The 25759-nt window shown below is 42.1% G+C and overlaps 2 protein-coding genes across 2 annotated transcripts in view; both read left to right on the top strand.

Annotated features, from left to right (window-relative positions):
- The window catches only part of Pkd2l1 (polycystin 2 like 1, transient receptor potential cation channel), a 28372-nt gene extending 10928 nt beyond the window's left edge, over positions 1-17444 (top strand). The window contains exons 3-16 of the mRNA XM_047554397.1: positions 7089-7216; positions 7630-7883; positions 8876-9100; positions 9265-9493; positions 10113-10283; positions 10455-10636; positions 10906-11026; positions 12174-12272; positions 12480-12601; positions 14335-14461; positions 15242-15360; positions 15606-15729; positions 16833-16895; positions 17397-17444. Coding sequence (XP_047410353.1) covers positions 7089-7216; positions 7630-7883; positions 8876-9100; positions 9265-9493; positions 10113-10283; positions 10455-10636; positions 10906-11026; positions 12174-12272; positions 12480-12601; positions 14335-14461; positions 15242-15360; positions 15606-15729; positions 16833-16895; positions 17397-17444 — 2012 coding nt within the window. The remainder of the gene's footprint in view (positions 1-7088; positions 7217-7629; positions 7884-8875; positions 9101-9264; positions 9494-10112; positions 10284-10454; positions 10637-10905; positions 11027-12173; positions 12273-12479; positions 12602-14334; positions 14462-15241; positions 15361-15605; positions 15730-16832; positions 16896-17396) is intronic.
- Positions 17445-18947: 1503 nt separating this feature from the next.
- Bloc1s2 (biogenesis of lysosomal organelles complex 1 subunit 2) lies at positions 18948-24730 on the top strand. Its single transcript, XM_047553219.1, has 5 exons — positions 18948-19156; positions 19521-19637; positions 22112-22231; positions 22897-23001; positions 24254-24730. Exons 1-5 carry the CDS (start codon positions 19102-19104, stop codon positions 24283-24285), a joined length of 429 nt encoding a protein of 142 aa, XP_047409175.1. The 5' UTR covers positions 18948-19101; the 3' UTR covers positions 24286-24730.
- Positions 24731-25759: the final 1029 nt, after the last annotated feature.

Here is a 25759-nt window from a genome sequence, read left to right as displayed (position 1 = left end):
CTCTCTCTACTGCCCATCCAAAGTCACATGAGGCATTTGGAAACAAAATTGAAATGACCCAATAGCATGAGGCAGAATGTGTGGGTGGAATAGCAGCAAAGAAGAGATTGAAAAGATAAATTGCCCAAGAAGAAAAAAAATACAACAATAATGAAAGAATATTTTAGTAGTTGACTTTCTATGAAGAAAAGTAGCAGGGTCTGCATACCAAAGTACATGGTTTCAATTTTTAAAAATCTGTAATTATGTTTGATTTTTTCTCACAACAGGAATTTTGTCCTTATTGGTTTTTTTACTTCAGCTGTATTTTTTATATGCCTAATATTATTTTCTTAGAAATATTTCTTTTACAAAATGCCAATCTGACATGGATATATTCATGCAAAATCTTCAGTTGGGATATTTATGTATTTGTAATAACAGAATCGAAGTAAGAGTGACTTAAATAAGATGAAAATCTATTTCCCTGTTGCATGACAGTCTGGGGTATAAGACACTCTGAACTAACATGGGAATCTATACTCATGGGGCCCAGGCTCCTTCTAAATTACTGCTTTGCCATTCTCAACACGAAATTTTTATCTCAGGCTCCAGTCCATACATTCTGCTAGAGCAGGAAGTAGGAAAGTAAAAAAGAAGGCACGCCGTTTTCTTTTAAGGATATGAGCCAGAAGTTGTACATGGAAGGCCATCACTCCCTTGCCTGAGACCAGAATTCATTAAATGGTCACCAAACCTAACTTCAAAAAAGGCTAAGTAATGTGGTGTTTAGTTGGACGGAAATGTACCCTCAGATAAAACTACATTACTAAAAGAAGGGAAGGAATATTGGGGATAACTAGCAGTTTATGCTAGACAAGATGGGGAAAAAACTTGCCATAGTTTGTACAATTTTTAGCACTGTTTTTAACCATTATAATATTCCAGGTCCTTTGTATTAAAATCGACAATGTCAATTCTCCCAAGGTTGCAGCTCCTTATGAACTGGATACTTTTTTCTTATTTCACATTTCCTGCAAAGAGGCCCTTGAAAATGTAGTGATGTACTGGCATATGAAAGACTGAATCAAATTCTGACTCCTTCATTTCCTGGCCTAATGTCACCTTTTGAAATACACAAAGCAATTCCATTCCTTCACTGAATTTTAAAGGAAAGAACCAGGAAGGCCAGCCCTAACCATGCAGGCACCCCATCTGTGTGATCCTCAGATGGTCCCTGTCAACACTCCTAGCAGGACACTGGGTGTTTGTGAAGTGGCCCATTTCATGGCTGAAAGCACTAGTGACTGGGAAGGGCTGAATCTTAAGGAGCCTGAGTTTTGTCCCTGTAACTTCTCTCCCTTGGCTATAGTTCTGTCCTTGGAGAAGTACAGAATCGGTGCACTGTGGGGGCGGGCAGAGTTGGAATTCAATCCTGGCTCCATTAGTTGTTTTCTTGGGCAAGTGACTTAAACTCTTTAGGATTATAAAATGGGGATAACACCAGCACTTGCCAAACACGGTTATTGTCAGATTAAATGAAAAGTTCCCAGGCACATAGCACAGGGCACGTAATAGGTGTTCAGAGGCAATATGTGCCTCCTCTGGTCATTTCTTCCCCTCATATGAAGAAGGACAATGGTGATATGGGTATGTTGAGTCCCTATCACATTCAGAAATCTCTGAGCCAGGTGTTTCAGTTAGGTAAACTGGTTCTTCTCAGTAAAGTCAAACTAGGATCCTTATTACCTGAATAGAAACGAGTGGTAGGCATGGAGGGAGGGAGACGCCAGGGAAGAACAACAAGTTGTTTTCAACCCTCTTCTACCACAGTGTACCCGAAGGACATGATGCCCTTGGTGACTGCCACTGGTTCAGGTGGGCAGTGGGTTCAGAGCTTTTCCTCTGGGGCAGGGGCGGTGTGTTCTAAGAGGACTGTGTAGTTCGTGAAAGCTCTTCCAATCCAGGGAGGTTCTGAGGGCCCCCAGGAGAGGTGTGTTTCCCTCTTTCCCTCTCCCAATCTTGAGAGTCACTGAAATGGACACTGGGAAGCCCACTGCCTCTTGGTATCTCTATGGACACCGTGGAATTGATCATTTGATTGCAACAGGTCAGGGAAGTGGTTCTCAAAGTGGGGTCCTTGGACCCTGAGCAGCAGTATGAAGGGATAACTTAGTAGAAATGCTGATGTTGAACCCCACTCAAACCTACAACAATGTGTGCTTTAACAAGCCTTCCAGGTGATTCCACTGCATGTAATCAGTTTACTTGTCAGTGGCATAAGGAAGGGGAGCTGAAATCATCACCCCATCTAGCAAGCCTGGGCTCCCCCTGCCCTGCTTTGGGTTCATATTGCAGCAGGCTCTGAACCTGATGACCATCTGACGCTCTGGATGGGTGACTTATTAGGGAGATTGAGTTGGGCCAGCACCATTTCTACCTCACACTGTGTAACTGTTACTGGCCAACTGTGCATGATTCTTAGGCCAACCAAAGACGGACTCCATTTCTCTTATCCAAGACTTATATGAATATATTGTTCTCCCTTTTGGATGAAGCAATGTTTCAGCTTCCTTCTGACATCTACTAAACTGAAGTTGTTCTTGACTATTTTGATGATATTACTACTATGGATCAAATATGAATTTATAACACTTCATTCAGCTTAAAAATGATTCATTTATTTCATTATTACCTGTATTATAGTTTTTAATTTTCTAGTGTTTGTTCAACCCAATGAAGAAAAAATTAAAACTTATGACACAGTGGCGCACAACTGTGATCCCAGCAGCTTGGGAGGCTGAGGCAGGAGTATTGCAAGTTCAAAGCAAGCCTCAGCAACTTAGTGAGGTCCTAAGCAACTATGCAAGACCCTGTCTCAAAATTAAAAATTAAAAAGGGCTAGGGATTTGGCTCAGGGGATAAGTGCCCCTGGGTTCAATCCCTAGTCCCAAAATACTAGTACTACTACTAATAATAATAAAAAGAAGAAGAACCTATCAAACACCAGGCACTATGCAAAATGAACAAAGCAGAGTCCTTGTCCCTGAGGAGCAAACAACTGGATGTCTAGCAGGTATTGAGTACCTGCTGTTTTCCATGCAATTTGAAGACATCATCTTTAACTTCACAACTTGTAAGAAAGGTAATATATTTCCTTTCTTATAGATGATAACGTTGAAACTCAGAGGCTAAGTCTATATTGCAAGTGCAGAGCTGGGCTTTGAACCTAAGTCTGTCTGGCTCAAAATTCTATGCTTATTTGATGACACCAAGTTCATTTGGGGACATCTTACTCAATAGAACTTCTTGAGGATAGAAATCATGACATATAGCAAGGTATTTTGAACAAGGATAGATTTTGAATAATGTCTGTTTAATGAATATAAAAACTCTGTAATAATTCACATTCATAGACTGATAATTTTTTCTATTACATATCAAAATGTGGAATATATAAAATAGTTTGGGCTTCACAAAATAGTGATGGAAAGCACCTCTCATTTACTCTCACTCCCACCTATACACACATACACACACACAATTATTGTTTGAGTGTAATGACTCATTATTCCTAAATACCTTAAGGTATACTTTTGCACGAAGTACAAAATTTGCAGAAATAAGAATTAACAAGGAATGTTGTTGGATGTGGAGAAGGTGTTAAATCAATACTAAACCACATTTAAACCCTAATTTAGAAGTATTTTAAGTTTCCTTCTTGGTCTTATCAGTTCAATGTATTTTAATCAGAATTATGAAGCATGAATACTGAATTTCCATGTGTCAAGAGGCATTTGACCAGGTAAAGCCTTTTCTCTTAGAAGCCATAATCTTTACTGTCTTGAGTAATAATAAGAGATATTATCCCTCCATAAATGATTGATAAACTCTTCAGATCAATGTTAATTCTGGACATTTAACTTGAAATCAGAGATGAGAAAAGGCTATCACAATGACTACCACCTACTGGTCATTCACAAGCTTTAATCAACCGATGTCATTAGGAAGAGTTCAGTTCACTGGTCATTATTGCTGTGTGATCTCTCAGCAGAAGTTCAATTTCCTGTGGGAGCCCACTTTTCAGATCCAGAAAACACCTTTCTCTAGATACTAAGGCCAGATGTGAGTTAGAGAGAAATAAAGGTGGTGTGTCTTGAACTTTGTTAACAGAGTAGAGTGGGGAAATGTGAAGTAATGCTCTCTTCTTCGCTGATTCTCTGGACCCCCGGCCCACAAGAAGTATGATGTTAAGTACCCAATCAGGGTTCATTCATTGCCCCTCCATTTCCTCCAAGATATAGACAAGCTCTAGTTCACCCCAACTTGTTCCCTTTCCAGATGGAATGGTGATAGAAAATATGGTCCAAGATCTGATAAAGAAAATTCTTGAAGGGAATTGCTCACAAGAGGCTGATAAATCCTGCATTAAACTTTTTCATGTAATTACAGACACGTAGGAAAAAACAAGAATAATATAAAGAATTCCTATATATACTTTCTACATTTCACCCAGATTTCCCTATTCTATCATGCTTGCTTTCCCTCTTTTACACACATTTGCGCACACACACACACACACACACACACACACCATTACTGCTTAAGAGTAAATTGCAGCTACAATGTCCCATTATTAATTTTTTAAACTTTTTTAGATGTAGATGGACACAATATGTTTCTTTTTATTCGTTTTTGTGGTGCTGAGGATCAAATCCACTTTCTCACATGTGCTAGGCAAGTGCTGTACCACCAAACCACAATCCCAGCCCTGTCCCATTATTCTTAAATACGTAAAGTGTACTTTTAAAACTGAGCAGGGCATGGTGGCAGATGCCTATAATTCCAGCGGCTCAGGAGGCTGAGGCAAGAGGATTGCGAATTCAAAGCCAGCTTCAGTAAAAGCAAGGCACTGAGGCACTAAGCAACTCAGTGAGAGCCTGTCTCTTAATAAAATACAAAATAGGGCTGGGGATGTGCCTCAGTGGTCGAGTGCCCCTGAATTCAATCCCTTGTACCTCCCCCACCAAATCAAAAACAAAACAAACAAAAAAACCCCAAGAATATTCTCTTATCAAAGTCAGGAAAGTATCATTAATCTGTCATTGTCATCCATGAACAGAACTTATTGCAGTTTCACTAATTAATAGCTATTAAAGCAAAAGAAAAAAAATATAGTGCAAGATCCATTGTAGGATCTCATATTACATTTATTTTTCATTTTTGTTTAGCCCCTTTTTGAAAAATATTTTTTAGTTGTTGATGGACCTTCATTTTATTTATTTGTTTATTTATTTATTTACTTAATTATATATGGTTCTGAGAATTGAACCCAGTGCCTCACACATGCTAGGTAAGCACTCTGCCACTGAGTCACAACCCCAACCTATGTTTGGTCCCTTTTAATGTGGAAAAAGTTCTTAGCCTTTCTATGTCTGTCATGACCTGGTCTCCAAATTTTGAGTAACAAAATAAACAATAATAACAAATTATAACCCATGGTGGGTGGAAGCCAAGAACCCATGAGTTTAAACAGATAAATATAAATGAATAAGGAGCAAGGGAAAGCTTTTTCTCAAAATATTACCAAGTTGGGCTGGGGTTGTAGCTCAGTGGTAGAGTGCTTGCCTAGCATGTGTGAGGCACTGGGTTTGGTCCTCAGCACCACATAAAAATAAATAAATAAAAGAAAAGAATTTTGTCCATCTATGACTGAAAATATTTTTAAATAATAATACCAGGAGCTGGGGCTGTAGCTCAGTGGTAGAGCACTTACCTAGCATGCGTAAGGCACTGGGTTCAATTCTCAGCACCACATATAAATAAATAAATTAAATAAAGGTTCATCAACAACTAAAAAATACTAAAATAGAGCTGGGGAGATAGCTCAGCTGGTAGAGTGTTTACCTCGCAATCACAAGGTCCTGAGTTCAATCCCCAGTACTGCAAAAAAAAAAAAAAAAAAAAAAAAAAAAAAAAACTAAAATAATACTAATAATAATAATACCAAATAATTAATTCAGAAGGAATAATGGATTGAAAAAATCACCATTTGATAGTCATATTAGTAATAATCAAAGTTATTAATAGAAACCTTCATCTAGTAGGTAAAAGATTGGTAAGAGGGTGTCTACATAGTGTCCCCACAAAATGCATATTAATTAGAAAAAGAAAAATCTTAATTTGCCACTGAGGAAATCTGGTAGACCCAATCTTAACAAGGGATCAAAATTAACTTCACCAGTAAGGAGACAAACAAATATGCTCTGAGGAGGACACAATATCAACTGTATGGCACTCCTCCTTAAAACATATAACCTAAATTTAATCATGAGGATGTACCAAACAATCCAAATTGGGGGACAATCTATGAAATAAGTGATGAGTGATGTATACTCTTCAAATTCTCTCTTTTAACCAGGAATCCTGGAGAAGGTACCTTGAGAGATCCATTTTAGGCACACGGGACTGGGTGTGTTCTTATGAGTGGTTGAGGGAGATCCAGTTCTTCAGGGAAAAGGTCAGGTCTTTTTGATCTGGGATGCTCTGAGTTCCTCTCTCAGGAAACAACTAAGCCCATCAGGATGCACTAACCATATCAGAGGTGCTGTGCCTACCTGCTGCTCCCATGGCTGCAGATTCACAGACTCTAGAAGCCAGGAGACCACATCTGTACTGAAAAGTGATTGGCCAGAGTCTTGGAGTGATATAGAATTTGGAGGCATTTCCAAAAGACATAAGAAGAAGAAAAATAAAAGGTAGCACCACTCAATGTAGATGACATAAATATCTTGGCTCTGAGGAATAAATAGTAGGAAGTTAAGTTGAGTCAGGAGAGAAAAGTGAAATTCTAGAATGGCAATGTCAAGAGAGAGTTACTGAATAGAGTTCAGTCTCTCTGAGACAAGTTGGAAGGAAAAGAGGAGCCTTATGTTCATACCCTTCCCTAATGCATTCCCTGGTTTTCCCAAGAGCCACCATCTACCTCCCCAGCCAACTCAAGGGGTAGGTAGCACCTCTGTTCCCAGGGCAGTTGAATTTTCCTGCCACCTCTGCGGAATGGAGATGGGAACTGTGAGAAGAACACAGTCTCTGGGGTTGTTTTCTAGTGACCTATGGAATGACAAGCTCCAGTGCCTATTACTACACCAAAGTGATGTCCGAGCTCTTCCTACATACCCCATCAGATACTGGAGTCTCCTTCCAGGCCATCAGCAGCATGGCAGATTTCTGGGATGTGAGTATGAAATTTCCTCCCCTCTCTCCTCTTCTTTTCAACGACCTGGGAACCCAGGCCAGAACATGGATCATATCCTCAAAGATAAGGTCAGTCTGGAATCAGACTGAGTCAAAGGGTCAAGCTGAATTCATGGGTTAGGCTTGAGTCAAGGTGGAGGTAGGCAAGGGGTCGGGATGTTGATAGAGGAACCAAACCAGGGGTTAGACTAGAATTGGGAGTGAGAGGGTAGGCTGAACCTCAAAATGCATTTTATACATAGAGTCGGTTAAGGATCTGGTCAAGGTCCCTGGGTCACTTGGTTAGTTGAGGGTTCAAACAAGACACTGGAGACAAACTAGTGACCAGGGAGTGAGAATGAAGATCAGTGGTCAGAAGGAGGCTGGGTCTGCCCAACTCAGTTCCTGGTCCAGTTTGCCCAGGGCCCACTCCTGGACAGCCTGTATTGGACTAAGTGGTACAACAACCAGAGCCTGGGCCATGGCTCGCACTCCTTCATCTACTACGAGAACCTGCTGCTGGGGGTTCCAAGGTTGCGGCAGCTGAGGGTCCGCAATGATTCCTGTGTGGTGCACAAGGACTTCCGTGAGGACATTTTGAGCTGCTACAATGTCTACTCTCCAGACAAAGAAGAGCAACTCCCCTTTGGGCTCCTCGATGGCACAGCGTGAGTAAGCCCCCACCAAGGCCACAGGGCTGCCCCTCTGAGACACACCATCTCCAGGAGTGGGAACTACTTCTGCTGAGCCCTCAAGAGCTATAGGGGTGGGCATTTCAGGGGACTTGATGGGCATCTCCCTGAGTCCCAAGTGCAACTCTGTGGGGACCTTGGTGTGTGTCACTCAGAAATAGAGGAGACAGGCTAGAGACAGGCTGTAGCCTCTGTACCTCTTCCCACATATAGGTCACAATCACCCTTCTCTGCAAGCAGTCCCCACAGGGAAAGCATCTCTGCTCAGAAGTCCCTTGGGGGTATGACAAAGGGGTGAAGCTGACACTGCCACACAAGTCATGGCTGGAGAGCCCAGCCCTTGGGACTGATGGGGGAGCAGCAAGAGGTTTCCAATGGATGTGATGAGAGAAGAAAAAGAAGGGAATGGACAGGACAGGACAGAATGGGGAGGAAACAGGGGTCCAGGTTAAAAATTTTGTGAGGTAGAACCTTGGGGTCAAACAGTCATGAGAGCAGTAAGGATCCTTTCTGGATTTACAGTCAAGGTGCTTCCCTTATGGAGACTGCTCTGGTTTGGGTCAAAAATGGGGCTTGTCTTTGCCATTGAAAAAATAGTAGAAAAATGAGGAGATTTACATCTGAGTTTCAGTACTGTCACTACACAGCTGCTTATATCTTAGGAATCTCTGAGACTGTTTCCTCTTTTGTAAAATGTGGATAATATTTACCTCCCTTCTCACTTCTTTTTGGTTATTAGAATCAACCAAAATAATATGTGTGAAATACATGTTGTATGAAATATATATGTCATGTTATATATACATACATACACATATACATATGTACACATATAGTGTGTGTATGTAGATATGTGATGCACATAGAAGTATAAGACCCAGGTGGTCATAAAGTGTTGCCATCATCTTGGAGATGAGCTTTTGGACTTACTCAAACCCTCTTTACTCAGATGGCTTTTTCTATGGCAGGTGGACATACCACTCACAGGAGGAATTGGGAGGCTCTTCCCACTGGGGGAAGCTCACAAGCTACAGCGGAGGTGGTTACTACCTGGACCTTCCAGTGTCTCGACAGGCCAGTGCAGAGGCACTCCGGAACCTTCAGGAGGGGCTGTGGCTGGACAGGGGCACTAGGGTGGTCTTCATTGACTTCTCTGTCTACAATGCCAACATCAATCTTTTCTGTGTTCTGAGGTGGGCCCTTTTCCTGTTGTATCCTTCCATCCCTGGTTGCTGGTCCCTGTCTGCTATACTTGAGATCCTTCCCTAAACAAAGGCCAGGGATGGGTGTGGGAAGGAGGGGATGTGGGAGGAATGTTCCCAGTCCATGCCCACTAACCATCTGCAATTTCCTATAGACTGGTGGTGGAATTCCCAGCTACAGGAGGTGCCATTCCATCCTGGCAAATCCGCACAGTCAAGCTGATTCGCTATGTGAGCAACTGGGACTTCTTCATCGTTGGCTGTGAGATCATCTTCTGCATCTTCATCTTATACTACGTGGTGGAGGAGATCCTAGAGCTCCGCATGCACCAGCTTCATTACCTTAGAAGCATCTGGAATGTACTGGACCTAGTGGTCATTTTGGTGAGGGACAGATGTTTGGGACATGGGACATAATAGGGAAGGAGGAGCTTCCACCTTGGTGGGAGCTCCAAGTTCTTCCTTTTGAAGGCTGAGCCCTCTTCCTGAGTTTGGGTTAAATCACTGTGGCTCGCTGAGTGAGAGAGTGAGACTCCCCTGGCTCAGGGGACCTTATCTCCTACATGTCCTCTCCTCTCCTGTGGTCTAAACCTTTTTACACACTTGATATTCCTTTCTCTCCTGTCTTTTGCCTTTATGACCTGTTCCCCTGAAAGCCCTGTCTTTTCTTTTCTGTTCAAGTATTCTGCTCCTTCATTTTCATCTACTTGGAAGTTGTGGGGGTGGGGGAAAACATTTTTCCTGATTTTGGTTCCTTTGGCCCTTTACAACCTGTACATTTGCCACTGATCCTAAAGCCTTCTCTCAGGCTTTGGAACACTCAAGTTGCTCCCAGTCACCCTCTCTGGTTCTGTCTAAACCTGAGGTATTGAACACCTCAACAGGGAGGGGTGTTTCAATCCCACCTATCTACCTGCCCCACCTCTCCTGTGGGACCTCATCTTTGAAATTCTCTTGAGATCCCCTTAACCTCTCCGACAACCCCAGTATCCCTGTGTGACAGCTCTCCATTGTGGCCATGGGCTTCCACATATTCCGAACTCTAGAGGTGAATCGGCTGATGGGGAAGCTCCTGCAGCAGCCAAACACATATGCTGACTTCGAGTTCCTGGCCTTCTGGCAGACACAGTACAACAACATGAATGCTGTCAATCTTTTCTTTGCTTGGATCAAGGTACCTGGGGTTCTCCTCTCCCAGACCTACCTCAGGGCACTTACTCTCCCCTCCTTAATGCCTGTCTCATTTGTCACCTTCTGTAGCCTCCATAGGTCCCAGGATAGACTTTTTTAAAAAACACTTTTCATTTCTTCTACTTCACCACTTGGTTTGTCATGGCCTTTGCAGATATTCAAGTACATCAGCTTCAACAAAACCATGACCCAGCTCTCCTCCACACTAGCCCGTTGTGCCAAGGACATCCTGGGTTTTGCCGTCATGTTCTTCATTGTTTTCTTTGCTTATGCCCAGCTTGGCTACCTGCTTTTTGGGACTCAAGTGGAAAACTTTAGCACATTCATCAAGTGCATGTGTGTATCCCACTCTTCCACCCTCTACCCCTCACTCTCCAGCACCTTGGGGAAAATGCGGGAAGGCATATGGGCATGTCCGTGCTTAACATATTTGGGTTAGTCTCAGGAAGCCCAAGTGTGTGCTCAAGTAATTCATTTATCTGCTTCATCAGATTGGGTCAGAGGTACAGTGAGGGGTCTATATGAAGTTAGGAAAGTGGGGCAGGGTATGGATTAGCGCCGGGGTTTGTTTAGGCTCTGTGTGAAGCCCTGACTTGATCTCTCAGTTTCACTCAGTTTCGAATAATTCTTGGGGACTTTGACTACAATGCTATCGACAATGCCAACCGCATCCTGGGCCCTGCCTACTTTGTCACCTATGTCTTCTTCGTCTTCTTTGTGCTCCTGGTGAGGATCCCTCATGAGTGGTAATATAGCCTCCAGGGTAGAGTTTTGACCCCTTCTGTCCTGCACTTAGGATTATGATGGATTTCTTAAATCAGGGATGGAGAGTGCATGCATGCATGTGGCGGGTGGGGACCATTCCTTTGAACCTTCCCAGAGTTGGCTAATGTGGTCAGCATGTCCAACATAGTCAGGAGGTTTACTTCCCTGCAGGGAAATTAAACTCCCACCCTCCAAAGATGGAAGGGAGGGGAAAATGCCTCCTGAGAAGCAGCTGCCCTTAGAAGCTTCTATGCCTATTTTCCAAGATGGTCCTTCCTTTGGAGATCTTTTATTGCTTTTACTGATTTCTACTGTCATGATTTGATGATTGTTCTCTCTCCCTGACAACTGGGAAATATCTGGGATCTGGATTTGATTTTTATTAACATGGCCAGCAAAGACACACACACACACACACACACACACACACACACACACACACCTCTCTCTTTTCCTCCTTCTCCTCTTCCTCTCCTCCTCCTCTCTCTCCTCTCCCACCTCTTCCCCTTCCACTTTTTCCTCTTCTCCTTCCCCTTCTCCTTCTCCTTGTCCTCCTCCTTGTCGTCGTCGTTGTAGTCCTCCTCCTCCTCCTCCTCCTCCTCCTCCTCCTCCTCCTCCTCCTCCTCCTCCTCCTCCTTCTTCCAGTTCTAGGGATAAAACCCAGAGCCTCAAACATGCTAGGCAAGTGATCTGCCTCTGAACTGTATCCTCAGCCCCAGAAACTTCTTTATTTGATCAGTTATTGGGGATACCAATTGGGGATAGATGGTAAAGACAGCACAATTGTACTCTCATCTTGAGAAGTTTCTAGCTTCAACAAGTAGCAGGATTTTGTATGGAGGAAGTCTGTGGCCTATGTTGGAGTATCTTTGTGTCAGAAAGATTATTGTTGCAACTGAGAATGAGGATGCCAGGTTGATGAAGGAACATGATCCATCCCTAACAGAAATGTACAGAAAGGCTGGGCTCTCTGACCCCTGAGAGGCAAGGTGGGCCACAAAGTTGAGTTTGAGAGCATTGGACCCTTTAGAACATGTGTCTGTGGCATGACTTCAATGCTTCTACTGGGTCGGAAGGTGAGGACCCATGTCCCTACGTTATCCTCCAGAACATGTTCCTGGCCATCATCAATGACACATACTCAGAGGTCAAGGAGGAGTTGGCTGGACAGAAGGATGAGTTGCAACTTTCTGACCTCCTGAAACAGGTGACTACCCAGGCTCCTTGAGTTCCTGTCTACATCTGGGTTTGGTTCCAAGGTTCTGTGTCATGGTCTATTTCTGACTGGTAGAGGAAACTATGCCCTTATGTACCTTTGGCTTATCTCTGAAAGCCTGACATCCTTTGGATGGAGGAGAAATCCAGGAATAATGAGGAGTCTGTGAAGACTTCAGCTGTTTCCTTTCCTTTTCAGGGCTACAACAAGACCCTACTATGGCTGCGTCTGAAGAAGGAGAGGGTTTCAGATGTGCAGAAGGTCCTAAAGGGTGGAGAGCAGGAGATCCAGTTTGAGGATTTCACTAAAACATTAAGGCAGTGAGTAACCAGAGATCCAAATTTTCTTTAAATTTGGTCAATAAATTCTGATCATCAGCTATACATCCTTTGTCTATAAGACTCTGGTCTTGGTCTGTGTTCCTCTGCTCTTTGCCCATAGGTTGTTGTTTGGTTGCTGTCATTATTATTGTTGTTTTGGAACTGGGAATTAAACCCAGGAGCTCTTAACCATTGAGTGACATCTCTAGCCCTATTATTGTATTTTATTTGGAGACAGGGTCTCACTGAGTTGCTTAGGACCTCATTAAGTTGCTGAAGTTCTTTGAACTCATGATCCTCCTGCCTCAGCCTCTTGAACCACTGGGATTTCAGGCATGTTCTACCACACCTGGCTACCCATAGGATTTTATCCTGACTTTCAGAACTGTGCTCTTGCAGAGACTAAGGTATCTGACCATAGTCTATAACATTCCAAACCTTGTTGAATAACTCTTAGAACTAATGTAATAACACAATCCCTAATTATTGTATATATCCCTCATTTCCACAAAACATTGAATGCATTGTAAGCACCATCTGTGACCCAGGCACTGAGTAGGGAACAACATAACTAAATGAGACAAAGTCTTTGCCCTGTAAGATTTCATAGATATGTAGGCAAATAAATCAAATCACAGAATAGGTTGAATAACAGAAGTGACTTGAGGAGAGGGGGCATGGAGAAAAGAGAGTTATCAATTCTTTTTGAGCTTATTAAAGGAGAGCTTCCTGGAAGAGGTTATTTCTGAATAAAGTTTTGGAGGATGAATAGTTTACAGATGGACAAGAGGAGGAAAGTCATTCTAAAACATGAAATTATATACACAGTCATAGAAGTGTGTTGTTTGGTTAAACAATATATACAAGAGAAATAAGTAGCTGAGCATTGCTAAGGTATCATATGTTGTTTGGTTAAACAACATATACAAGAGAAATGAGTAACTGAGCATTGCTAAGATATCATATAAAAGGTGGGTCATAGCAGGAGAAGAGGACAGAGAAATGGGCAAGGGCCACTTTGGGAAAGGCCTTGAACATCAAGTCTATCCAAGGAATAGGATGCCCAGGAGGGATTTTTAAGCAGGGAAAGGGTATATTTAGACTTACATTTTATTTACCTATTTTTTTGAGAGAGAGTCTAACCATGTTGCCTAGGCTATTATCAAAATGGTAGACTCAAATAATCCTCCCAAGCTTCCCAAGTAGCTGGGACTATAGGCATGAGCCACCACACCTAGCTATTAGACCTGTGTTTTAAAAATGTTAGTTACTCTAGTTGTATAATGAAGGATGGATTTCAGAATCAGGAAGTGAAGCGGAAGCTGGGAGTAGGGAGTGGCAGATTATTTAGAGACAAAGAGATGTTGCAATAATCCCCAGAGGAGATATGAGGCCTTAAATCTAGCCATCAGGAGTCAGGGCAGGAAGAAGAAATAGATCCCAGCAATTTCTTGGATGTAAAATTGCTAGATTTTGGTGATTATGGCTGTCCCATGTAGTTCTCTTAATTTTCAGAAAGCAAGACTAAGGGGTCAAGACTTTTTGTGTGTGTGTGTGTGTGTGTGTGTGTGTGTGTGTGTGTGGTGCTGGGGATTGAACCCAGGGCCTCACAAATGCTAGGAAAGTGCTCTATCATTGAGCCACATCCCCAGCCTAGAGTCTTGAGGAATCCATAGTTGAGTGAGCACACCCTCAACAGGACAGAAATCATTTCATCATCCTCTTCTCCTCAGACTGGGGCACACAGAGCATGAGATCACTGAGCTCACAGCTGCCTTCACCAGGTTCGACCAGGATGGAAATCACATTCTGGATGAGAAGGAGCAGGAACAAATGCGACAGGACCTAGAGGAGGAGAGCGTGAGCAGGGCTGGCTGGTGGGGAGGCAGTGTAAGGATGTTGTTCCCCCTCCTCTCTTCCTAACACACCTGGTTACAAACCCAAACTGAAAATCCCCATAGATGAACAGGAAAGAACTCTCTAGAATAGTGATTCTCATGCTGCAGCCCGTTATATACCCTGAGAAACCTTTAAAAATTCTCATACTCAGTCCACACATTCTAGACCAATTAGATCAGAAGCTATGAGAGTATTTTCTAAAGTTTCCTAGGTGATTCCTAGGTTGATGCTATGGGTTCAAAGCTGAAGCACAGTCAAGGTTGAGCACCATTGCTGTAAAACAAAGACCTAGGGAAAAAGGACCAGTTACCCAGGAATCCCTGACAATTCCCTCTGAAGATTTGCCTTTTCCTTGGGATTTCCAGTTCCTCAGCTGCTCCTACTCAGCCTGCTCCATCCCTAGCCAGTGTACACCAAAATAATCAAGGTCAGGGTGACAGCAGCCCAGAGGGAAAGGATGAAAAAATTCTGGTACTGTCTTTCCTCTCCCAAATGGAGTTGGATTCTAGTGAACATCTCATTTAAGACTTTAAAGAGCTTAAATTTTGTTTCTTTGGGAAGTGACTCCCTTTCCAGAGATTAATCCAGCACCATTGTACTGACCCTACCATCTCCAGAGCCTGGGAAGAAAGTGGGATAGAAAGAACTGAAACCCAGAAGTCATTAGAGCAAGTAATAGAACAGGAGCTGATGGGTTCCCAGAATCATCTTCTCCCCTGTAACCTCTGCCTTCCTGATCAGGTGGCCCTCAGTGCTGAGATTGAAAACCTGGGTCAGTCAATTGTGTGCAGTCCAACGAGTAAGTTGGGCCCAGAGGCTGCCAGAGCAGGAGGCTGGGTTTCCGGAGAAGACTTCTACTTGTACGTGAATCCAGGAGCCCAGGGTGGCTGTGTCTGTAATATTCTATGCTGAGTTTCTGTCCACAACCTTCCAATCCCCCTGTCCTAGCCCAGGGAGAATTTTGCTCCCCTTTGATTCTCAGTACAAGGTTGGGTAACACCTTCCTTATTCCTATCCAGACAAACACCATTCTGTTATCCCTGTCCCTGTAGATACCCATCCCCACAATGATCTGTTCCCTTGGTCACTCTTAAATCCTTCACAGGCTCACAAGGAGAGTTCTGCAGCTGGAGACTGTTCTGGAGGGAGTTGTGTCTCAGGTTGATGCTATGGGCTCAAAGCTGAAGATGCTGGAGAAGAAGGGGTGGCTGACTCCTTCCCCAGTGGTGGTGAGTGAGCCTTCATCTGGGTCCTTTTAGTTCTCCAGAGATGAACTCTACTATCTTTTCCCACTCAGGGGTGGAGAGAACTTGTGTGTGTGTGTGTGTGTGTGTGTGTGTGTGTGTGTGTGTGTGTATCTGTGATACTGAGGATTGAACCCAGGGGTGCTTTACTACTGAGATAGCTATATTCCCAGACTTTTGAAATTCTATTTTGAGACAGAGTCTTACCAAGTTGCCCAGACTGGCCTTGATTATGTGATCCTTCTGCCTCAGCTTCCCTCATGGGATTACAGACATGTGCCATCATGCCCACCTCCTCAATGGTGGAGAGAGTAGAACATTTTTAAAAGACCTAAGTTTTCAGGGTCCTAGGGAAACATGTTCATAGCTGTCAGTATATCAGTGGAGGTGGTGAAGTAGGAAAGGTTTGGAAGCTGTAGCACTGGCCTAAGTCTTTCCTTGGCCTCTAAGTGAGGTCTATGTTTAAGTCTATTTGGCTTACTATAACAATCATAGACTGGGTGGCTTGCAAACAGCAGAAATTTGGGAAGCTTGGAAGTTTAAGATTAAGGTACTAGCAGATTTAGAATCTGGTGAGGGCTTGCTTCTTGATTCACAGCTTGCTGTGTCCTCACACAGAAGGAACAAGGGAACCCTCTTTATTTATTTATTTTTTTGTACCAGAGACTGAACCCAGGGTTGCTTAACCACTGAGTCACATCCCTAGCCCTTATTTATTTATTTATTTTTTATTTTGAGACAGGATCTTGCTAAGTTGTTTAGGGCCTTGCCAAGTTGCTGAGGCTGGCTTCAATCTTGCAATCCTGAACCTCTCAAGTCACTGGGATTTCAGTTGTATGCCACTGCACCCAGCTTAGAACTCTATTTTATAATCCTCTTCACAAGGGTTCCACACTTATGACCTAATCATTTACCAAAGAGCTCATCTCCTAATACCATCATATTAGGGGCTAGCATTTCAATATATGAATTTTGTGGGATACAAACATTCAATCTCTAGCAATCTGGGTTATCTGTAATCATATCCAGAAAAGAAAGGTGGGACACATATTCTTCCTTAAATGACTTATTTCTTTTTATTCCAACAGGAGGAACAAGCAGTTTGGAAACACCTGCAGCTAGCCCCAGCTGTGCCTCTAGCCCGGTGGGAAGTCCAGGAGAGTGGAGGAGGGATCCTAAAGCATCAGTAGCAGTCTCCTCTTTCTCTGCCTCCCCAGAGGCTCCTTCTCCACATGCTCTCCACTTCTAGGGCAGTAGGTCCCATCATGGCTTCTGCTGAGACCCATCCTGCACCTGACCTCTTTAGCCAATGTTGCTGTGTGTAGCTGGGCATCATGTTTAGGCTTGTGACTCAGTGTTTCTGTGTGTAGTCACATAGCTCTGTGAAATAACATTTCCAACTGGGCTTCTTATTCCATGTGTGCTTAGCTCTGTAATAGTAATAAAACAATGCCAATAACAAACAGGATAAAGGAAGGGAGGGTAAGGACTCTCCCTAAGCACCGACACAGACATGATTTGTGAAAAAGGTAGAAGCCAAGAGAGTAGGTAGTGTCTAGATGTCTTCCTACTTGCCAGTAAATCTTACTCTTTTTTGTGCATCTAAATTTTTGCTGTTAGCATCCATGGGTTTCTTGTATTCCCCTATACAGTTTCCATGTAAAAGAGAAGGGGAAGCCTTAGAAATGAGTAGGCTCTGATGAGGTAAGATTCCAATATTGCAGAGTTGTTGGAGAGATGCTCTGCCACAGCAAAGTCAACAAAGGCTTTTTCAGAGAATTCTGCCTCCTGGAGTTCTGTTGAACACTGGGAATTGAGGGAGTTGTAATTCAGAAGATGAAATGGAACCTGAAGGGAATTATGCAAGAAAATGACCTCAGGATTGAGACATCTTTGTAATGTGTGGTAGACTCTGATTCTATTCTTCCATAGGATAATGTGGGTTTCCCAGGTGATTATCAATAAAACTTTCAGAAAACCAGGTTTTTGTATTTGCTTCTGGGACTATAGAGGTAATAAAAGAGTTTGGAACTGCAAGCCATTCATGTATTTGGGCTGGGGTAAGTTCATACTGTCTTGGAAGTATGGAGTAGGAGCAGTGACAACATGAAGGAGATGGGCTTCCCCAGGAGTCCTGAAATAAGAACCTCTGACTTGTAGCAATGTTTTGAAATGGAGAGTATTATGATTGCTCCATATGGAAGAACTGAGACAGGTGACCTAGGGAGACACAGTCCTCAGCAGGGAAAGAGTCAGATTAAGAGGAGATGGAGGTGGGGGTAGCTAGCGTGTGCATTTGTGCATGCAGAGGGAGAATGATCAGGATTTGGGGTGACCATAACCCTGTGTCCCGATACTTGGTATACATCTCTTCCCTCTCCTGTGACCTTTATCCTTATTCATTTTACACCTTACATGGCTTCCCAGTCACTTTTTCTCATGCAATCCCCTCCCTCAACTCTGTTCTCCCATCCCACTAAGCACTCTACACACTTATGAAATTGTGAAACTGTTAAATGCAATTAAGATAGCCAGAGTATATCCTCAGTCCTAAAAAGTTAAGTTTCAAGTTCCCTTCAAAAAAAAAAGGCTGTTATATGCCAGGTCCTGTGGTGCACACCTGTAATACCAGCAGATCAGGAGGCTGAGGCAGAAAGATCACAAATTAAAAGTCTCAGCACGTGTACAACTAGAGAAATGAAAGTTGTACTCCATTTGTGTTCAATGAATCAAAAAATAATAAAATAATAGTCTCAGCAACTCAGCAAGGCCCTAAGCAACTTGCGAGACACTGAATCAAAATAAAAAAGGGTACCCCCTCCCTCCCAAAAAATGTGTGTATCAAAAGAGAAGCAGGTACCAGCCTGCAGTTACAAGAAACTGGGATCACTGAACTGGTGTTAATTCAGGACACTGAAAGGGTGAGTATTTAGGTTCTGGGATCAAGACGTTAGGGTTTCCCAAACCCTTAATAAGACTATTTGAACAATCATGGACTCCCCAAGCAATATTTTGGTCACTAACACCTGCCAGGGGGCGGAGTGTCTGGGGAGGAAGTAACCTGTCTCCAGAGACGGGGTCAGTAAGCCACTCAGCGTGGACTATCCCCAGTACAAGTCAAGTGAGCACTCCAGGGCGTGGCTTTAGGGATGAGCGCATCCTCAGTGCCAGATGTCCTGACTCTCGGCAGCAGATCGATTCATGACAGGCCATCTTAGCTTCAGTTTTGGTTTCCTGCTTATACTTTGCTAAGAATCATCTACTCAAGGAGCGATTTGGAAGGACAGGGCTGCGGAGGCGGGGCACGCCCGGTGCGCACGCGCAGACACCCAGAACCGGAAGCCGCGCAGGGCCGGCATGGCGGCGGCTGCGGAGGCTGTCCCTGCGACGCGACGCGAGGAACCCGCTCGAGGTACCGGGTGGATAGAGATGAAATGTCCGGCGGGGGTCCTGGGGCTCCCGGCAGCGACTCGAGATGGCGGGACCGAGTGTGTAGTCGGCAGGGATGGGCAGGGCGGAGGGGTGCACCGATCCTGTCAGAGCCACTGAGATGATTAGGTCGGAGGATCGGGTATGAGCGAGTGGCGGGTGCAAAGGAGCAGAGTGGGCATGTCAGTTGTGCAAGGACGAAGTGAGGGGTTGGAAATTATGGCAGGTGGAGAGTGAGGCCGACTTCTTTGAGTGAAGACGGTGGGGAGGGATGTAGGAAGAGGCTGCTTTGGCTGGATTAGGACCGGGTGTAGGGCAAGACACTTAATCATTCTCCCCTGGCCCAGACGATGCCGCCGTGGAGACAGCTGAGGAAGCAAAGGAACCCGCCGAGGCTGACATCACTGAGCTTTGCCGGGACATGTTCTCCAAAATGGCCACTTACTTGACTGGGGAACTGACGGGTGAGGCGCTGTCTGGGTTGATTGAGGTGGTGCACCACCCACTGGGGCTGGGTTTGGCTTTGCAGACCTGGGAAGTGCCATAGTACTCACAGTCGGTGGCTCCCTTCCTTACCCTACAATGCCCTAAGACCTGCCTGCTGGAAGTCTGGGGAGGTCGTGAATGGCAGGCAAACAGCCTCATCCTTTCTCATTCATTCCACTTTCAAAAACACATGGAAAATACCTGTTAATATAACTCTGTAGGCCTCTGTAGTGTAACAATGCGGGGGGTGGGATAGAATTAACATCCAGCAATATTAATCAAGAACTGTTTCCCTGAGGGAGGTGTATTTCGAATAAGATTGTGAAGGGAATGAATGGTAGAAAGGGGGGGAAATGATACAATTAATGTATGAGGTGGAATAAGTAAGCAGTTTGATTAAAGCAGAAGATGTTTAGCAGGGTACAGAGAAATGAAATTGGGGAATGGGGAGTGACCTGCAGATTTAAGGACCTGTAGATTGGTCTGAGAATTTGGTGACCCATGCTTTGAGACATGGTTAGTTTTTGGTCCTGTGTATGTTTCCAGGAGGACACATGATCTGTGTATGGAGGAGAAAATTAAGTAATGATGGTCTGAGCAAAGTGATGGCAAAAGGAATGGAAAAGAGAGTGCAGATGCAAGAATATTATAGAAGTAGACTTTATAGGACTTGTTGAAGTAAGTATTGAGCAGCCTAGGATGTTTCTGAGGTTTTTAAGACTGGGTGATGTCATCAACCAAATTATGGGGAGCTAGAAAGAGGAAACATGTTTAGTGTGAAAACAATGTTTTCAGTTTTGGCTTCACTGCTTGTAGATATTAGTAGAACACTCAGGTGACTTCTCTCAAGACACTCATGTGACTTGCATGAAAGCCTAGAGCTCAGAAACTGATCAGAGCAGGAGAAACACATTAGAGTTACCTGCATAGTGATGTGAATAGAGGCTGTGAGATTATCAAGAAAGAGCTTAGAGATATGCTTCTTAAGGGCTTAGACTAAAATCTCAGGGAATGTCTATATGGGGCAATTAGTTTGTTTTTAATAACAGTACTTAAAATACCAAAGTTTCCAAATTATTTATTTATTACAAAACTAATTTTAAAGAGATTATTTCCCCATTATTGTCATTCTTACTTGTGTAAATCCTTTTGAGTTTGAGAGGAAGCTAGCCGACCTTTGGGAATGTCAGTGGAAATGTGCTACCCATGTAAATATCAGTTATGTGTAAAAGCTTAGAAAAAGTTGAGAACTGATACTTAAAGAGTTTGACTGAGAAAGGATTTGGCACAGAAACCCAAGAAGAAAAGTCAGAAGGAGAATAAAAAACTCCAGTGTAGTACAATACCAAGTCAACATTTACCTTGTTGATACTATTCTAAAGAGAGGGATTTGGTAGTGTCAGATAAAATGGAAAGGTTTAGGAGTATCAGAACTAAGAAAATACCTTGAATTTGGTGGTTAGGAGGACACCAGTGATCTTAGAACTTGAAATTTCTCTGGATGGTGGAGGCAGAGGCCAGATTATATGGGCTTACATGAGTGAATGGTGAGGAAGAAGTAGTGAGTGTTGGCTACTATTTAAAAATTTTTAACAGTCCAACTCCATTGCTTTACTGAGCAAATAATGTAGATGTGAGGGGAAAGAAGGAGTGCTTTCGAATTGGAGGAAACCTAAATATATTTCTAGATAGAGAGGAAGGTACCAGGATGGAGAAAGAGTTTGGAAATGCAAGTTAGAGAAGATGATTGAAGAGAGGTCTGAAGAATTAAAAGGGCTTGGTATCAAGAGCACAAGAGAAAAGGTCTTGGACAGAACAGGAACATTCTGCTTCTTGAGAAGGTCCAGAGACGTTTGCGAGTAAGGCAGAGAGATTGACGCAGTTAGTGAATTTTGCTTTTGGGAAAACTACAGCAGGGGATGTTTATTTTGGGTGGGGAAAGGGAAGAAAATTGAGGATATGGGAAATAGATAAATGATTTGTAAAAGTCACTTGTAAAATGGTTATAGAATAATACACAGTAATGAATGAGTTACTAAGAAGTACGTTTTCATGCTATAGAAGTACCAAGACTATATCACCTCCCTCTTCTTAGGACATGAATTTATCATTTCCCTTCTAACCGTGAACCGGAACTTCCTGGGTGTGTGTGTGTGTGTGTGTGTGTGTGTGTGTGTGTATGCATTCCTTGTACATGCTAGGCAAGGGCTCTACCACTGAGCTACAGCCCCAACCCTCACCTTCTAGATCTTGTTTGATTTTAAACAGTGTGCTGATTACCTCTTGAGTTTCTACTTAGACATTCAGAGTATACAGGCTGAGTATAAGTGTCTTTGAGCTATGAATCTATGTCTGTAGGTTCTACCTCAAACTACCACTTGGCCTAAAATTCCACATTTCAATGATAAAAGACAGATCTTAAAGGCATCACATTTTTCTGTTTATTTTAAAGCCACCAGTGAAGACTATAAACTCCTGGAAAATATGAATAAACTAACCAGCTTGAAGTATCTTGAAATGAAAGATATTGCTATAAACATTAGTAGAAACTTAAAGGACTTAAACCAGAAGTGTAAGTAATAATTTTTATAATTAAACATGTTTGTATTTAATGTTCTTTTATGTTTGGGACCTAGGAGGAGAGAGTGAACATGGCATCCCTATCTTCTGGGAGTTTGTTTTCTAAAAATGAATTACAAAGTCAAGGTGAATTTCTTTCATTCTGAAGATCACCATGCTTTGTGGTGTGGTTAAATGTGCTTCCAAATTTTGATTTTGTAAGTTTATTCCTGTAAGGGGAAAGGGCAGCAAAGGGGTAATCAGATTCTAGTGAATTGATTGAACATTGAAATCCATAAAGGACTGCTGCTTTATAAACAGAAGAACAGAAAAATCTATGAATGGAAAATACTAATTTAGAGTGGTCAAATATATATTTTCATTGACTTATATTTGTGTTTTTTGTCAGTAGGACATCATTTTGTCAGTATGGGAGTGCCCAAGAAACTGAATCAGTAACAGAAAGATTGCTTGAGAACAATACATTAAAAAGAAAAGAAAATAGATGAGAGAGCCTTACTTTGGCTAGGTCACGATGCATCTACCCAGCTAACGATGAGAATCATGTCACTCCCCCTAGTCTATTTGAGGCTTATTAGAGAGACACGAGCATTCTTACTTTCCCCCTCTTTTTCTAAACGTCTTGTTGAAGATATATAAATGTGATTTGTTTTAAAGATGCTGGACTACAGCCTTATCTGGATCAGATCAATGTAATCGAGGAGCAGGTAGCAGCTCTTGAGCAGGCAGCCTACAAGTTGGATGCATATTCAAAAAAACTGGGTAACCAATTTTTTTCTGTTTTGCTTTAATAAGGAGTACCTCTTGCTAGTATTTCCTTAACTAATATAATATTTAACATTTATAGCGTACTTACAATGCTCTGTTAAAACCATATCATTATTCTTAAGAACATTTCCTGTTCTTAATGATTTAATATTCTACTAGGCCCTGTTCTTCATGCTTTGCATGTATGTGTTATGATTTTTATCCTCCTGATGATATGTGAGATAAATACATGATTTCTTTTAAAATTCCCATTCCATAGGGGAGGAAAACATGGTTTAAGAGGTTAAGTAACCTGTTTAAGGACACACAATTAGTAAAGCCTATGAATAAACCATACTCCAAATCCAGTCTGATAAATTACAATGCTCAATCTTTTAGTTGTGGGTCAGCATTTTGAATCATCTTTAATACATATGTCTTTAAAAAATGGAATCGTCAACCAAATAGTCAACTGGTTTTCTTGAAAGACCAGTTCCCTTAAGGAGAAAATTAGTATTTTTAGTATTGCTCACTGGCTGTCTGTTATATCCCTGCTGAAAAATAGTGAATTTGTTTTTAGCCTAGGTTACATTTATAGATTCCTTTATTTTCATCATTGACAATTGTTGACTACTTCAAGAGTGTGGTTTGTGCAGGCTGATATTTGACATGGATAGTGATCAACAATCAGTTTCATTGCCTACAATTACATTTGATAAAATTTCAATGTGAACCTTACCATGTAGAAGGCATATATAGCAGGTGCTTTTGAGGTTTTAAAAGAAAAAGAATGTCACAGCAAGAGGCTTATTTTATGATCTTTTAAATCTCTATATCTTTCCAAATTGTTTTCCTGGAGTGAGATGTAAGAGTAAGAATATAAAAGGTGAAATATACATTTATACTTCCTCAGGGTTGAGATAGGGTCTGGAAAGGCAGTTTCTAGCACTTAATTAAGGTTTCTGATGGGTCAAGTGTCAGTAGATCTGCTTAATTCTGATGGAGCTGTCCAAGCAGCTGCTGTTGACAGAGTTAGAACTTGGTGAACTTATTCTGGGCTCTCAATTCTGGGTGCATATGTTTGACTCCTTATTTCAAATTGTATAAGTTGATGATCTGTATATTTCAACAGATGATATTGAAGATAATGGATTTTTAAAAATATAATAGGCATATCTGAATTTACTTGGAAATGCTTAAAAAAAAAAAAAGTGTCTTTTTGAGAGCCACTGTCAAAAGCTGTAATGCCCTTCTCTCCCTCACATAGAAGCCAAGTACAAGAAGTTGGAGAAGCGATGAGAAACGTATTCCTATGGGATAAAGCCTTTTTTTTTTTAATGTGGAAGACTATTTTATAACACTCAGATCCTGAGGCTGATGAATTGTCAAATGTCCTCAAAAGGCAACTATGCTGGTCATCCCAGGAACATCACAATGTTGGGTAAACTGGAGGACTGTGGCTGCTCCTGAACCTCCTTTGAGGCAGTGTCCCTCAGAAACTCACACAGCTCCTTAAATTTTACTTGAATGCTTCATTATCCATTCAGGACAGAGACTCTCAAAGTTCAGAATAAACCTGGGCTTGCCGGTGGAATCAAATGAGAGGACCTGTTTTCCGTGATAGTGGTTGAGTACCACAATATTTTCTTAAATGACTGGTTTTTGAGTTACTGTGTAAATTTTTTTTTTATTAATGATGCTAATGTATTGTTAACAAGATCTAAATTAAAAAAGGAAAAAAATGGTCTTTGCTGTTTATTACCTTCTGAATGTTAGTAACTTACTTTTCCATAACATTGGAATTTAACAAAATCTTAAAACAATTAAACCAAGTCTTAGAGACCAAACAGAACTAGTAAGAGGAGTTTCAATAGCTTGTTATATAGGATGGACCCACTTGTCTCTTTTTCCTTTATGAGTCAGGTGACATCTTTTTTTTTTTTTTTTTTGACACAATACTTTTATTTATTTATTTTTATGTGGTGCTGAGGATCAAATCCAGTGCATTACACATGCAAGGCACCACTGAGCTACAACCCCAGCCTGTCAGATAACATCTTAATGTGTATTCCCTTTTGGAAATGTGATAAAGACAAGATGTGTGTGTGTGTGTGTGTGTGTGTGTATGTGTTGGGTGAGGTGGTGGGGGTCGATATTCATAAAAATGAAGTCTTTTGTAAAATATTTCCCACTTGTGTTTGTGGGGCTAAGGGGGTTTCTGGGAACCTTATTGTCATCCTTTCACACTGAAGGTATCGGTGGACAGGGGTTACTGAATGACCAGTTCATTTAGGAAGAAAGGAAGCCTTATCCAGAGGAGGGTATTAGCAGCTAGGGAGGTGCCTGAGAGTCCAACTTACATTTGCAAAAGTGTTTGTGTATTTCTCCCTCCCCACTTTTTGTTTGTTTATTTGTTTCTCATCATTTATCCTCTGCTCTTCTGGACTGTTGTGATCCTTTCTTACCACTCTCTACACTGTCCTTCTAACCTACTGTCAACCCTATTGCCACAGCAATCTTTCTAAAATGTAAACTTAGCCATATTGTTCCTGTTTAGAATTCTTTAGTGATTTCTCATGGCCTTTTTGAAAAAGCTGGTCTTATTATGTATACAAGACCCCAATTTTTTTTAAAAAAATTGCCATTTCTATTTCCTGTTACTCCTACACTTACACCTGTGTTCAGCTATCTTCAGTTACCTTAAATTTTCAAGAATGAGTTTTCATAAACTTTTAAATTGGAAGTGGATCTATGAGAAAGTTGCAAAGGTAAT

The sequence above is a fragment of the Sciurus carolinensis genome, chromosome 5 (genome assembly GCF_902686445.1).
Source record: "Sciurus carolinensis chromosome 5, mSciCar1.2, whole genome shotgun sequence".
In the NCBI taxonomy this organism is placed as follows: Eukaryota; Metazoa; Chordata; class Mammalia; order Rodentia; family Sciuridae; genus Sciurus; species Sciurus carolinensis.
Note: the sequence above shows the minus strand (reverse complement) of the source record. Positions and strands in the feature narration are given on the sequence as shown.